Genomic DNA, 14580 nt, shown 5'->3' with positions numbered 1-14580 from the left:
TGGATTGAAATTTTGTTAAAGTTTTCGAAATGGTTTTGTTTGTTTGCTTTTATCAAATTGGTTTTTGTTGCTGACCCCCCTTCCCTGCTTACTTTGGCTCATTGCTGTGGGCGGCGATGGGGCGTGGCGTTTGACTGACACTCTCCACAAGATTCGCCTGCCGTTCATGGCGTGGCATCGAGTTGGCTATCTTTCGTATGAACTCATCCTCACTGCAGGCATCATCATTGTCCAGTTCGACATGGTTGCATTCGAGCTTCTTGCGTTTAATGTATTTGCCACCACCAGATCCTAGAGTTCTGCTTCCTGCTTCACTTGACCCGGAACCTCCTCCTCCCAAGAGTAAGCCGGGATAGGAGAAACCTTGCAATTGTTGTTGTTGTTGCTGTTGTTGCTGCTGCTGTTGTTGCTGGTGCTGCTGCTGCTGCTGCTGTTGTTGTTGCTGATGCTGTTGAACAGCAAAGGCCGTTGCAGTTGCTGCAACAGCGGCAACTTCGGCAGCCTTATGGCTCATGGTTGCATTAAAGACGCCGCCAAAAAGATCAAGACCAACGCTTTGATTTGCTTTTGTTGCCGTTGTTGTTGATATTGAATTGGAATTTGAATTGGCATTGGGATTGGTATTATCATTGCCAAAGCCTGTGTCCTCATCCAAGTTGCTGAATATTAACGAACATGAGTGCGAATCCTCCGAAGATGATGCCGACGATGAGGCCACATCTAGGTCATCCAGATAATTGCTGTGGCTGCTGTGGTTGCTGCTGCTGCCGCTACTGATGCTGCAGTTGCTCTTGCAACCAGATGAAGTTGTCATTTTCTTGGCATGCCGCGATCTAAGTGTATGATATAACAATATGCACAATACATACAAAAATAGATACAGATGATTACAATTAGTTTCAATACAATTTTACAATTTTGTTTTTGATTTCTTTAGAAAATACTTTTCCAACTTGTGTATTGCCCTTTTTTCATTTTTTCATTTACAACTTTTGATTTAAGCAAACAATTGTTCCATTTAGTAAATGGAAATGAATCGAAACTTTTAGCAAAATTTTAACCAAAGCAAACAAAATAAATAAAATAAATGCATAAAGTTTAAAGATTAAGCAAACAATTGAATTATTCCCGATTTATTTATATGTGCAAAAAATATATTTTTGTTTTTCTTTTGTCATTATTCTCTCTCTTTCTCTCATTCATAACAATCACACTCTAGATTAAATATGAATTAAATGTATGTAAATGTTTTTGGCTAAGGCGAGGGGCAATCTATGAGTTACTTTTGTTCAATTAGGACTAATAACAATAACAAATCGAACGATTTTCAATTATTGTTTACTAATAAAACTCCCAAAAACAAATCCGATTTTCAATAACGCCCTATATTCATTTTTTTGTGCAAAAAATTTGACACACTCAAGACATTCAGATAAGAAGAATACATAGATGTAGGGAAATGGGGCAAATGCTAAAAATACACTGGGAAAAATTAACAAAAATCGTATTAAACTTTCGGCACTTGATTCATTCAATTCATTGGTTTTTTTGTTAAGTGTAGCTAAAACAGAGATAAGAGCAAACCAACAACAAGCTGATAAGATATTCAATGCGATTGCATTTCAAATGCAGGCGGCGTCTTTTTTTTTTTTTTTGTTGTCATGTAATGACTTTTGAAGTAAGCAACAACAATAACTAAGACTACAACAACAAGCCAAGAACAAATCCCAATTAACAAATGCATATCAAGAAATTCTTAAGCTAATAATAAAAGAACGAAACAACAACAACAACGACAGCAAAACACATTCACCCTGACCTACAAAAATATCAAAAAAAAACCTGTCCCAATCTTTTCCAATCGCTTTTCGATGCGAAAAAACACACACACACACACACACACACACACACATATACGAAATGAACTCGACTATTTGAAATCGTTAACATACGCAATGAGAATGCAATTAAAAACCTTTGATTAACTTGTTGATAATAATCGCATAGAATGTAAATGATGCAGCTATAACCTTTTGACCTTTGTACCATTTATCGATAACTTTTCGAGACGTTTTAGAGTATAAATAGAAATTAATATAACTAACTAACTAATTAATTGTATTCGATTTATCCAACCTAACGATAAGATTCTTTAAGAATAGGCGATGAAATGATGAAGTTCCCGTTGAGTTTGAGTTCAACAAAATAGATCGTTCCATTAACTAATAGTGTATTTGAGTATAGAGTATATATGCTAGTCGTTACCTCATCGATTTGAAGTACCAAGTGTTTGCTTTTTAACTTGGTTGCAGCTTGCAAAGCTTTTGTGTTGCATTTTCTAGGAAAATGTTTGAAAAAGAAACGTTACAAATATCGAATGTCTTGAAGGGGAAAACGAATTCATATCTTTCACTTTGTTTTGATGCCTCGAATCCATGTGACATCACACACACGCACGCACACACACACACACACCCACAATTCGCAGAAATTGGCAATTGCAATGATTAAACGAGATCAGGTGGCAGAAAGGGAAACTTATATACTCTTCTCTTATATACTAATTATGTATATATTCTATATAGAATATTTTTTGAATTCACTCACATTCGATACATGTTGAAGCACAATGAATTTTATTTTGAAATTCCTTTATTATTTTTTATATTTATTTTGTTAAATTTTAAATGAATAATTATGTTTAATATTCTTTCTCTAGCGGTTTTATTTTTTGCAATTTTTCTTTTGCCTTTTTGTACTTCCTTTCGTAACCAACTGCTAATGAATACTGAATTGTGGGTGTAAATGGGGAGAATCAAACAATATCGAATAAGGGGATATTTATTTGTGCCTGTGTATGTGTGTGTGTGTGTGTGCATTTGTGTGTGTTTAAGTGTGTGTGAAAAGTTGAAGTTGCAACAGAATAAAATTAGCTGCAACTCAGAACCAATATAAATTAATAAACAGGTGACCCGAATGGCCAATCGAACACTTCTTCCCTTTTAATCACAAAACAAAGCTAGTGAGTGTGTGTTTGTGTGTCTATGTGTGTGTTTAAAGGTGATAATAAAAGAAAATTAAAATATATTCAATACCAATTGAAATATATGTATACACAAACAATTTAAATCTCTTGTCGTTATCCGATGTACATGTAAATACAGTGAGAAAAAGTTTCATCTACATCTCAGATTTGACATTATATATGTACATACATATATAGACATGATCGCAAAGATGGCTCAGTCTTTTCATAAAACTAAGATAACTCCAAGAGAAAAAAGTAACTCAAGAAAGCCCTTCTCATTTGATGGGTGAAATTCTTATTATGGAAAATGATAACAGCAGCAAATGGAACACTTTGAATGGGGGAAAAACTTTTCATTATCACTTGAATCAGTGGCGTAGCGCGGGTGTGAGTCGCCCGGGGAGAGGACAGTCCTATAGCCTTCTCATTTAACTACTTCAAAGTATATTTAATTACATTTCTAGAATCATAGAATTCAGCTTAAATCTATAGTCAAAGATTCAAGTCTGTTTCGTTCTGTAAATCTGTAATACAATGACTCAACTTTTTTAAAGTTCAATTTTTAAATAATCTCAAGTCAAATGCAGAAATATTGACTTTTTTAAAAGACTTTGAATTCTCTCAATTAAAAAAAGCTAAACAACTGCTAAACTAATTCAAATCTATTAGACTAGTTAAATGAGTGAAAATAAAGTGAACTAAGAACTATTTCCTTGAAACTTACTCAGTACTTTGTTCTTGCTACTTAGTCCTTACTATGTTGTTTAGTCCTTACTAAGTTTCTCAGTTCTCTAAGTTACACATATATACATATATATATATGTATATAGAAACTTGACCTAGTCGGTGCCTCAAAGGAGACTTACTAAAATCTACAATTTCGTTGTTCTCGAGTTCGAACCCGAAGTATGTAGGTGTTTTCCCCACCTATAAAGCACTACTGAATGGTAGTTCCGTCGCGGATAATGGAAAAGATTGTTGATAACGAATATATCCAAAAATTCCCATTTTTAGTACTTCATAAAATTTTGGTTCATATACAAATCTTTTAGATTATAAATCGATTTCCTTTTTCTGCTTTTAAAATGAGCAAATTTTCTGATCATACATGACTCGTTTGGTAATTTAGGAAGGGCTTCTTTTGACTAGTTGCTTTTGAATCAGTTTTGTCTTCTTTGTTGTACTTTACATAAACCAGATTTTGAGCATATTCTCAACAAAGCTCAAAACTGACTCTACAAGGTGATTTCTCACGAAAGAAGAACTCATTTTACAATCACAAAACTCGTATCTGGATGAAACTTCATAAAAAAGATTTGCACCCACAAGCTACGCCACTGCATTAAATGGACACACTTTTCTTATTGCCTTTTTGTGTTTTTTCTCTCTGTGTATATGCAAATTTGTGTGTCCTTAATCTAGCCATGAACCAATCAATTTTCGCTTGCTTCGTTTCTTTTTTTTCTATTGTGCAGAACTCACCTTGATACGGGTATGGCTCGAATTAAATGCTGTTGCTGCTGCTGTTGGTGATGCTGCTGATGTTGATGCTGTTGCAGGGTGTTGCTTGCCACAGCCGCGGCTGCAGCTGCAGCTGCTGCTGCTACCGTATTAGTGAGAGACCTGTTCATGGAGCACAAGTTCGCCCGCTGATTGTTGGCCGATGACGAGGAGGAGGACGACGACGACGTGGACGATGATGATGACGACGACGCAGACGATGATGATGATGAGGAGGAGGAGCTGCCAGTTGGGTCGCCACCCACAGCCGCCGCCGCCGCCGCTGCTGCTGCCGCGGCTGCTTGTGCGGCAGCAACTGCTGCTCCTGTACGCATCTCCGTGTGCTGCTCGAAGCCGAGTCCACTGTCATTGGAATTGTCACAGGGCGGCGGATGCGGTCGTTGTGGTATTCGCTTTCCAGGCACCATCTTACCAGGACCCGTCTGAAGCGAAAGCCAAGTAAATAAAATTAAATTATCTCTCAATCAATCCAAAATATTTAACTTTTCATGGGCAAATCTAGATGTGATTAGGTTTGATATATTATATACTTTTACGTTTGGCAGAAAACTCGTTGTATAAATCGATTTTGGAAGTTGGTTTCGAATCGATCAACAATCCAGTTATAAAACTTTTACAGTTTTGTAATTCTTTCTTAGTAGTTATAAATTAACTTAAGGTATTAACTTTTAGTTATCCCAATGTGATTTCAAATAAATGGTCTTGACTTTTGTGTGTTTCTTATACCCTTGCAAAAAGGGTATAATAATTTTGGTCAGAAGTGTGCAACGCATAGAAGGAAGCATCTTCCACCATATAAAGTATATATATTCTTGATCAGAACGACGAGATGAGTTTAAATAGCCATTTCCGTCCGTCTGTCTGTATCAGAGCAAACTCTCCCTAGATTGTAAGGGCTACAGAGCCTTTGCATGTAGACTTTTTTATACTGCAGAGTTTCTACTTCTCGGATTCAGCCGGATCGGACCACTATATAATATAGCTGCCATACAAACGACAAAGTCACAAACAGTGACTTTTCTCAGAAACTTTGTTGTTTTCTAAGCTAATATTGGTGAGTTTATTACACCTATGCCAAATTTGATCAAGATCGGATGACTATATCATATAACTTCGATAAGAACGATCGGTAGAAGTGATTTTGATCAATAATTTCGTTATTTGCTATGGTAAGATTGTAGGCTGATCGTTTGGAAACATCTTTGAGGGCTATTTGTAGGTAAGGAAAGAGTATTTGTTAGTTGCAAGGGAATAACAAACTTTGACGCGGTCGATGTTAGCCCCGGCCCTCTCATTTATACAAAAATAAACGATCTAATCTATTAGTATACTTAATCTAACCTTAATTACAGCTCTTGCATTTACACAAACTTAACTGTGTTCCTTAAGGGAAGGAGAGTCAATGATCAATCACGTTAATTTGATTCCGTTTCTTCAATATTTTTCTGTTCATTAATTTGTGCTCTTGAATAAGCTGAAACATAAAGGAACTAAGAAAGTCGTCTTCGGGCTTATGGCCAACTTGGTGAAAAACGTTTTTAGACATAACTTGGCCATTAACGAAAATTGGTTACTTTATTTTGATAAGAATAACTAACAAATTGTGAGAGACAATCGGCAAATAGCAGATAGATGGACATGAATAGATTGACTCGGCAGTTCGCCCAAATCAAGGATATATGTATATATATTATTTATGGGGTCGGAAATGCTTTCTTCTGTGTGTTATATAAATTTTGGCACTGATTAATTGCAAATTTAACTTACCCGACTTATGGTATGCAATTTGCCTGGCAAACCTTTGCCTGGTTGTCTTTTCGATGGTATGCGAAAGCCCTTTCGATGTATCCGCGGACTCATTGTGGAATTGGTTGACATGGTCATACGCATGCCTGCAAAATACAATGTAAATTAAATTAAAGATAATAAATAAATGGGATTATTATTATTCAAAACATTCAATTCATTATAATGCTATCCATATGTACATTGGCCAATTCTACAGTGAATTCTATCTTATCGTTAACTGATCCTGCATGTAATGTCTACAGATTGTGGGTTTATACCCTTTTATGGTAGATTAGAGAAAACTACAACAAAAAAAGAAGCCAAAACTATAAAAGGGAAATAATGTATAGAATATATTTTGTTGCGTGATATTTGGCCTATCCCAACAATGGATTTACCCCTATACAAATATGTATATGCATACATACATATGTATCGTATATTGTACAATCTTTCTATGTAATCGTTGGGTCTGGCCCATGCTGGTGTTGGTAGACACTTAAAAAAGAAATGGATTTTCGGTTTGTTAAGGAAATTGGAAGCTAGCTCCCACTCAAGGGACAAGAACTAAGCAGCTGAGAGCTTGTGTTTAATTAAAATAATAATAAATACAGAAACGCAAATACAAATATAAGCAAAATGTATACGAATAATAATAATAAGAATAATAATGAAATAATATGTATATACGCATTCATTAATGTATATTTGAGAGGGTTGGCTTGGATTGGGTTCGTGTTGTCTGGGCAACTGGAGTGGTGGACTGCCTTGGTTTGGTTCTTATCAATTGTTGTCGCTGTTTTTGTTCTTATTGTTATTGTTGTTGTGCCTCTAGATAACACACATCTTATTTTCTGTATGTGTGTGTGTATACATATATATGTTAATATAAACGAACTCCTCCTCCTCTTCCACCTCCTGCTCTTCTTCTTTGGCTTGGATGCATTTTTTGCAACTAGCGAATTGAAATTGAATTGAGGCGACCAATTGAGCGCATAAAACTGCAAAATGCAGCAATAAAAAACAATACAAAAACTACAACGAAGAAAATTGCGACTGGAGCCGTACCGGACTGGACCGAACCGGACCATACGCATATTCTCCATGTCTGATCTGAGGTTCTGGCTGGACGCTTCATTGGTAGAAGTTCAATGCACTCAAAATCATCACACAGAGTAGGAGTAAACGTCGTAGACAGAGAGAAATAGAAAGAGAGAGAGAGAGAAGAAGAAGTGCTTATTGTTATCACCTCACAACAAGCCAAGTCTCTTCATTTACATTTCCCTTTCTTTTTCATTGGGGCCTCCCTCTCTCTCTCTCTCTCTCTCTCAATGCGAATTGCATGAGGTCCAAAGCAACTAACAACATTTCTTAAACTTTTTACGTTTCAACTGAATAGATCTAGTCTAGATTAAGATCCAGGTTTTTCAGAAGATTATAAGTGCCGCGCATTTTTGGTATTTTTGTATGTATTCTTGATTCTTTCAATATATTGCGTGGCAGTTTGTTGTTTGTTGTGAAAATTGAACAATCAAAACTATTAATTAATTAAGTTAACAAAATTCAAATCTATTTTGTTTGTTAACCAATCGACAAAACATTGACGTCATCTCAACAAAATAGACTCTAAGCCGAATCGTTTCAATATCCAAAACGTCGTGCAATTGGAAAATAAAATTCAAATTTTTAATACTTTTAGATCAATTCCGCTTCTTATAGAATAAGTATAACTATTTGAATATACCATGATGATGAAGATTTTCAAAAAAAACACGAAAAAAGCAAATCGAAAACTTGGAAGGAAGGAAAAAACGAAAGCTAAAATCCATAACAATATAAAACGACAATAAAATCGAAATCAAACAAATTTATAGGCGTGAACAAGAAAATTCATTGCAATAAATGTTAACAAAAAGAGAGAAAAAAAGCAAAAGCAAACAAAAACAAAACAAGAAAAACAACAAAGGCAAGTAGGAAACACAAAAATTTTACTATTTTGCCCTTACAACTTTTCGTCTTTTTATGGCTGCCGCCGCCACCCGAAAGAAAACAAATATTTGGGAATGTTGCTGCTGCTTCTGCTGTTGGTTGCCTTTTGGCACTCTACCTGAACGAAAAGCAATAACAAATTGTTGAATTACCTGGCCCATTTCTAAATACCTGAGTGCGAAGCGCGATTAGACCTGACCAAACGCGACCGGGCCCGGCGAATATCCATCGAAACAACCCACCTGAACATCCTCTCCAAGATAGATTGAGAGGATGCCCAATCGGGATAGATTCATAATTTACACTGTGATTAATGCAATTCCCAAGCGAGTGGATCACACAAATTGACTTACAAAAAAATATATATATAAATAAAACAAGATACAAAACGAAAACATTTCATTCAATTCTATTTGCTTGGATCTTTTGTGTGACCGAAATCTGCAATTGTTATTGTTATTGTCGAATTAAAATGAAAACAAGTTTTGTTTGTTGTTGCTGTTGTTGTTGTTCTTGTTGTCGTTTTCATGCCAGTCACCAGTGCGAAGAGAGTTAAACACAGATGTGGATACGACTCGGTAAGAGGAGGTCACCAGACCCCAGTTGGTTTTCTATAATTAAATTATTTTGCAGCCTCCCAGACGACAGACGAAGAGAAGGGCAGACAGACGGACAGACAGACAGACAGTCGTAGATAGTCAATAAACAAAAACACTACCAAAAAAGAAGTAGAGAAGATTAAACTTGAAACAAAGAAGAGATTGAACTCTATGAATAACCAGAAATAATCAACTCTACTAGACGAGGTGAGGCTGAGAAGTAATAACATTTATCACACATCAATAACTCTTCTCTCTAGCACAATTGATTGGTTAGCCCTCGGGTAGGTTTAATTGGTAATAAGTTAAAGAAATTTGTATTGTTTGGGTTTGGTTTGATCACCTCACCCCCAAACCCAAACCCAAACCAAAGCAAACCTCACCTTACCGCAACCTTGCCCTGCCTTGCCTCACCTCACCTCACCTCATTACACACACACACACACACCTGGCACAACTTACTGACTTAACTCTTATGTGTTGGCTATCATTTGACTGGCGGCGACAGTTATCTTATCGCTTCTAGGCACAAACTTGGCAACAGCGAATACAACAAAATGAGAAAAATAGCAGACCAACAACACCTACATATGTAGATTGACTCATCTAAATATATGTATGTACATATAGTAAGTATAACCACCTCTTTACTTCTTTGCCTTGCCGTCTCAGATTTGTTGTTTTTTTTTTTTTTTGGTTTGTTTATACACCTTTAATCGGTAATCGATTTTAATTATTGATATCACCAAATTTTCGAGGTCAAGTGAGAAATTTTGTTTAGACATAAGGACTGTACTGAAACAAATCATACTAGACAAATTACGCACAATTATAGACGTGATAAAATGGGTGTGAAATCAGGCCAAATGACACAATTTAGATTGAGACTAGTAGTTTTGGATTTCTTATTAAGTTGGTACATAAATCGTAGTTAATGGAAAGGAACTTTTGCCGTCGGGGTCACCAAATTATAGATTTTGCATAAACAATAAACTTTACCATAGCTATCATCAATTTATGGATAACTATATTCTAAATTTCAGCATTTTCAATAATTTTTCTTCAAGGATGAGCCGAATTCCAAAGATTGACTCAAAATAGGTCATCTTTGTAACTAATTTCCAAAAAGAAGAGAATATTAACTTGATAAACCCAAATATAAATGGACTTTAAAGTTGTCAGCCATGCTTGCCTCTTGTTTCGCTTCATCCAATTGCAATTCCCAACTGGTTTTAGAGCTAAAGTGGAGGTGAGATGGCCTTACAATTCTAGAGTGGTTAACAAAGTCTGCTGGGGAGAGAGAAAATGAGCTCAAGCCTATTCATTCCGAAGATTTTTATAGAAATCACAAAACAGAAAAGTATTCGAAACTAAGATTTAAGAAACTCTAAGAATAAACTTCACGAATAACTTCATAAGCCAGATCAAAAAGATCATATTTATTTTGAATGAATGAGCTAATATTAGATTTGATTGCATTCTTACCAAAATTACTTTTGTAATGATGCTGATAGGCTTGATGGATATTGCCATTGTAATTACTATTGTTGTTGTTGTTATTATTATTATTATTATTATTGTTGTTGTTGTGGTGAAAATGACCATAATGATGACCGCCAGCGGGCCCTCCGTTAACCCCGCCGCCGCCGCCACCACCACCGCCTCCGCCATTCTGATGATTAAGATTATGCATTTTGGAGGGAATCCGATAACCAGATTCATAATGTTTATACTGATTGTAGGTGAAGCGCATTTTGTTTCAGATTTTTGTATTCGCTTTCTTATTGTGACGTTTTTGTTGTTGTCTTCTTTAAGAAGTTAAATTTTTGTTTAAAGTTTTTGTATTATTTTTTGTTGTATTATTTTGTATGTATATAATAGTGTTTTGGTGTAGTTGTTGGTTTTTGTTGTTGTTAAATTTAAATTATAGTTGATGCATTTGTTGTTTTAATTTGTTTGGCACATTTTACTTTTCTTATTATTGTTGTTGTTGTTTTTGTTGAATTATCTTCATTGAGTTTCTGTTGCAAGTTTTCATTTTGTCAAAGTTTTGTTGATTATTTCATTCAGAAATTGCATTTGATTTGTACATTTTTGTTGTTGTTGTTGTTGTGATCTGTTTGATAGTTATTAATGTATGATTTATTATTTATTGTTTTAATATTTGTTGTTGTTCAGTTTTGTTTAAAAAAAAACCCACACACACACATAAATCTTTTAAAAAAAAACTTATACAGAAAGCACTTTGAAATCGTTAACAATTTTTACTCTTATATATTTTTGTCGCATGCCTATTTGTTTATAATAATAATAAAAATGTTTGTTTGTATTTTTTGCTTTGCTTTCGTCATTGGTTTTTTCTTTTTGTTTATTTTTCTCTAGGTTTTGTCTGCTAAATAGGAGGGGACAAAGTGACAGTTCATTTAGTTTTAAAACACAACAATTACAAACGATATAAACAGTATACATATGTATATGCTTATATCTTGTCTTTCAGCACAAAGTCGTGATAAAGAAGAGGTAAAGGAAAGTGCATTCAGATGAAGATGAAGATGCACATTCCGTTGGGAACTTGTTTTCGTTGCACATTATGTGAAACCTTGAGACTGTTCGATCTGTTTTTTATTTTTTTGTCTTCTCTGCTTTTTCGTTCGTTTACTACTTGAAGTTCACATAAGTTTATCTGATGCTTCCTTGTTTTACAGTTACAACAGGTTTAGCTGGCAAAATCCTTTTACTTTTCCCTTTCAGAATTTTCCACAACCGGAAATGCTTTGCACTAGTCGGGCGAGAGAGAGAGAGAGAGAGAGAGAGAAACAAAAATCCTTTTACCATCTTGGCTCAAGGTCTGCCCTCTGTCTGCCTCAACCCAAACTCTCCACGCACTGACTTTTAAATACTCTTCTACTCTAAAGTTATAAGACACAATTCGAAAATTATTTGAAAATCGTTTCTAATCAGTGATTAAGTTTTTTCTTTTCTTTCCTTTGTCGTTTTTATGAGACTAACAAAAATTACCGAGCAACTCGGTTAAAGTGAACCGACAAGTTCCTTCACCCCCCCTCACTTAACCCTTCTAACTGGCTGACTGACTGACTGAGACATGTGTGACACAGATAATTGTGTTAGCACCGGATGGTTTAGTTTGATTTTTCTACTATTTCATTGTTATAGAAAAAATGTTGTATTCTTTTTTGACAATCAAATGCCAAGGCGAGTTCTTGCCTAGATTAAATGCTAATTGAAATAGAACGTACAATATAAACGAGCATTAATCAGTTAATATTGATTATTATATAAAAGTAAATTATGATCTTGATTCATTGACCCAGATTGTTGTAATTATAAAACAAGCGAACAAAAACAAACACTCAAATCGATCGATCCGATTAGTTTGTCTAACTATGTATATTGTCTAAGCCGATCTGCACCAAATCCGTTTGGTAATTTAAACCAAAAAATACAAAATCAATTTCGATTAAAGTAGATCGTTTTCCGACGGCAATTAATATAATCCTCAAGCGATTTTATAAAATATATACATATGTACATGGTCAATTCCCGGATCGTTTTAGTTGATTAACAAAACAAGGGCTTAATGAAGGCCAGACAAGAAATGTTTTTTACTTTATTTGCATTTCGATTTAGAAGCTCTAAGCTTTAGTCAGACCACAAGGGCTTATGGAAGAATAGTCCAGGAGGGAGGAGATTGACTTAACTTCTGATCAGTTTCTACGAAAAGTCTATAACTACATCTAAATATATCATCAATGAACTATAGCACTAAATTACATAAAATCGATTTATATTCAGGGAACCCTTCTTTTTTTAAGCTATTTATTTATTAAAATCTATTATGTGTGTGTATTTTTTTAATAATTTTAAACTGCACTTGTTTTTTTTTTTTGTCACTTTTATGTTTTATAGTTTATTTAAATATTTAATTTATTTAATTTTTTTTTTTTTTTTTTGCACTTCTTATTCTTCTTCTTATTATTTGAAGTTTGTAGACAAAACGAAATACATTTTTAATAAAATGAAACAAAACAAAAAAAAAATACTTTGAAAACTAGAGCTGAAACCGACAACAGTCCGTGAACTTAAAGTTCTTTACGCGTTCGCGCCTTTTTCAAAATAATAATGAAATTTGTTTTTTTAAATATTTTTAACAGAAAACCAAAGTTTAAACAAAACAAAAAAAGAAAGATAGTTGAGACGGGAGACAACAAAACACTGACTCTCACACCTCTCGGTCTCTCTCTCTCTCTGTCTCTCTGTCGACACAAATATTGCATCTCTGCCTCTTTCTGTTTGTCTGTTTTTTCTCTTTCTTGCTTTATGATGTAGTATTCGATAAGATAAAAAAAAAAATAATAATAATAATAAGCCCGTAGAGAAAACCGAATTCAGTCAATTCAATTTTGTTGTGTGATTTTTATTTATTTATTAAAAAAAAATAAGCCAAAGAACAACAACAAAAAGAAAAGAAATTCAAAAAAAAATATCGTGCTGAAGTCAAGTAAATCGAAACCGAATCCCCGAAATTCGAAACCGGCACCGGCCGCGTAGCGAACACTTACGCTGAGATCGATGAACTAAAATCCTAAAAGAACCGACACACTGTAAATGATGCCCCAGCCGATGCCGCTTCGCCGTCGCCGCCAGGCCTCTGCTGCTGCTGCTGCTTTTTATACCATGCCCACACGATGAAATGGTATATTGAATTCTACGAAAAGTATGTAACTGACAGAAGAAAGCTTTTCCGACCCCAAACTCTACTGTCAGCTTCAACAGTCGATTCGATCTAGCCATGTCCGTCTGTCCGTCCGTCTGTATGAGCATGTAGGCAAATCGAAAGAAAACATTTGTTCACTTCGTGCATGGTATACCGAAGTCGGCGAGACGACTCACTTACTTCATTCTATCTCTATCTTTAATTCTGCCGATGCTGAGAGAGCGAGAGGGAGAGCCAGCGAACAAAAGAGCATAACGATCGCGAGCAACAAGTGTACGCGTGGCCGTACAACAACGACGACAACGGGTTTAATTGATTTTGTTGTATTTTGTGAGTGTTGTGGCAGAGGCGGCACTCACAGTGGCAGAGCGACAGAGCTCTCGTACGCGCACAAATTGTGATAAGCAGCGACTGACGACGACGACGACGACAGTAACAACAACAATAATAACAGAGTAATTGGAATCAATATGAATGCAGTTTAGTGGGGGTGTAAGTGGGTAGGGGAGGAATTCTCTGGCTGGTCATTTCATGGCTCTCTCTCCCTTTGCTATGTATCTCTTCGACGGAAGCTGCGTGCAATATGGGAGTACGGCTTAACAGCGGCTGCCTATTGTCTGCTGCTACTGTTAATTAACAGTGTCCGCGAGTTGTTTCACGCACTGCTAACTCTGACCAAAAATATTATTATGAGATACTATACTATGCCATGATGATAAACGAAATTCAAATTCGCATTGTATATTATTATTTTGATTCTTCCATTTATTTGTACATATTCTTTGCCCAAGTGTGACCAGATCAAAAATCAATTAATATGACGACAACATTTAGTTTGTTAAACAAATGGAAATTATATGTAGAAATCGTGAATACTTTACAGTTATTACGTTTTTTACGAAACAGGTCGTCCATGTCTT

The 14580-nt window shown here is 35.2% G+C and overlaps 1 protein-coding gene across 4 annotated transcripts in view; it reads right to left on the bottom strand.

Moving 5' to 3' along the window:
- The window catches only part of NFAT (NFAT nuclear factor), a 53344-nt gene that overhangs the window by 12013 nt on the left and 26751 nt on the right, over positions 1 to 14580 (bottom strand). Inside the window, exons 1-4 of one of the 4 annotated variants that reach the window (XM_068298266.1) lie at positions 10411 to 10969; positions 6317 to 6441; positions 4511 to 4971; positions 93 to 833 (exon numbers count right to left, since the gene is read on the bottom strand). In XM_068298266.1, coding sequence (XP_068154367.1) covers positions 93 to 833; positions 4511 to 4971; positions 6317 to 6441; positions 10411 to 10678 — 1595 coding nt within the window. In that variant the 5' untranslated portion in view covers positions 10679 to 10969. Of the gene's footprint in view, positions 1 to 92; positions 834 to 4510; positions 4972 to 6316; positions 6442 to 10410; positions 10970 to 14580 lie in introns of those variants that run through there. The other 3 variants (XM_068298263.1, XM_068298264.1, XM_068298265.1) reach the window with 3 other exon arrangements.

This window comes from Drosophila tropicalis, unplaced genomic scaffold (genome assembly GCF_018151085.1).
Source record: "Drosophila tropicalis isolate 14030-0801.00 unplaced genomic scaffold, ASM1815108v1 contig_867, whole genome shotgun sequence".
Taxonomy (NCBI): Eukaryota; Metazoa; Arthropoda; class Insecta; order Diptera; family Drosophilidae; genus Drosophila; species Drosophila tropicalis.
Note: the sequence above shows the minus strand (reverse complement) of the source record. Positions and strands in the feature narration are given on the sequence as shown.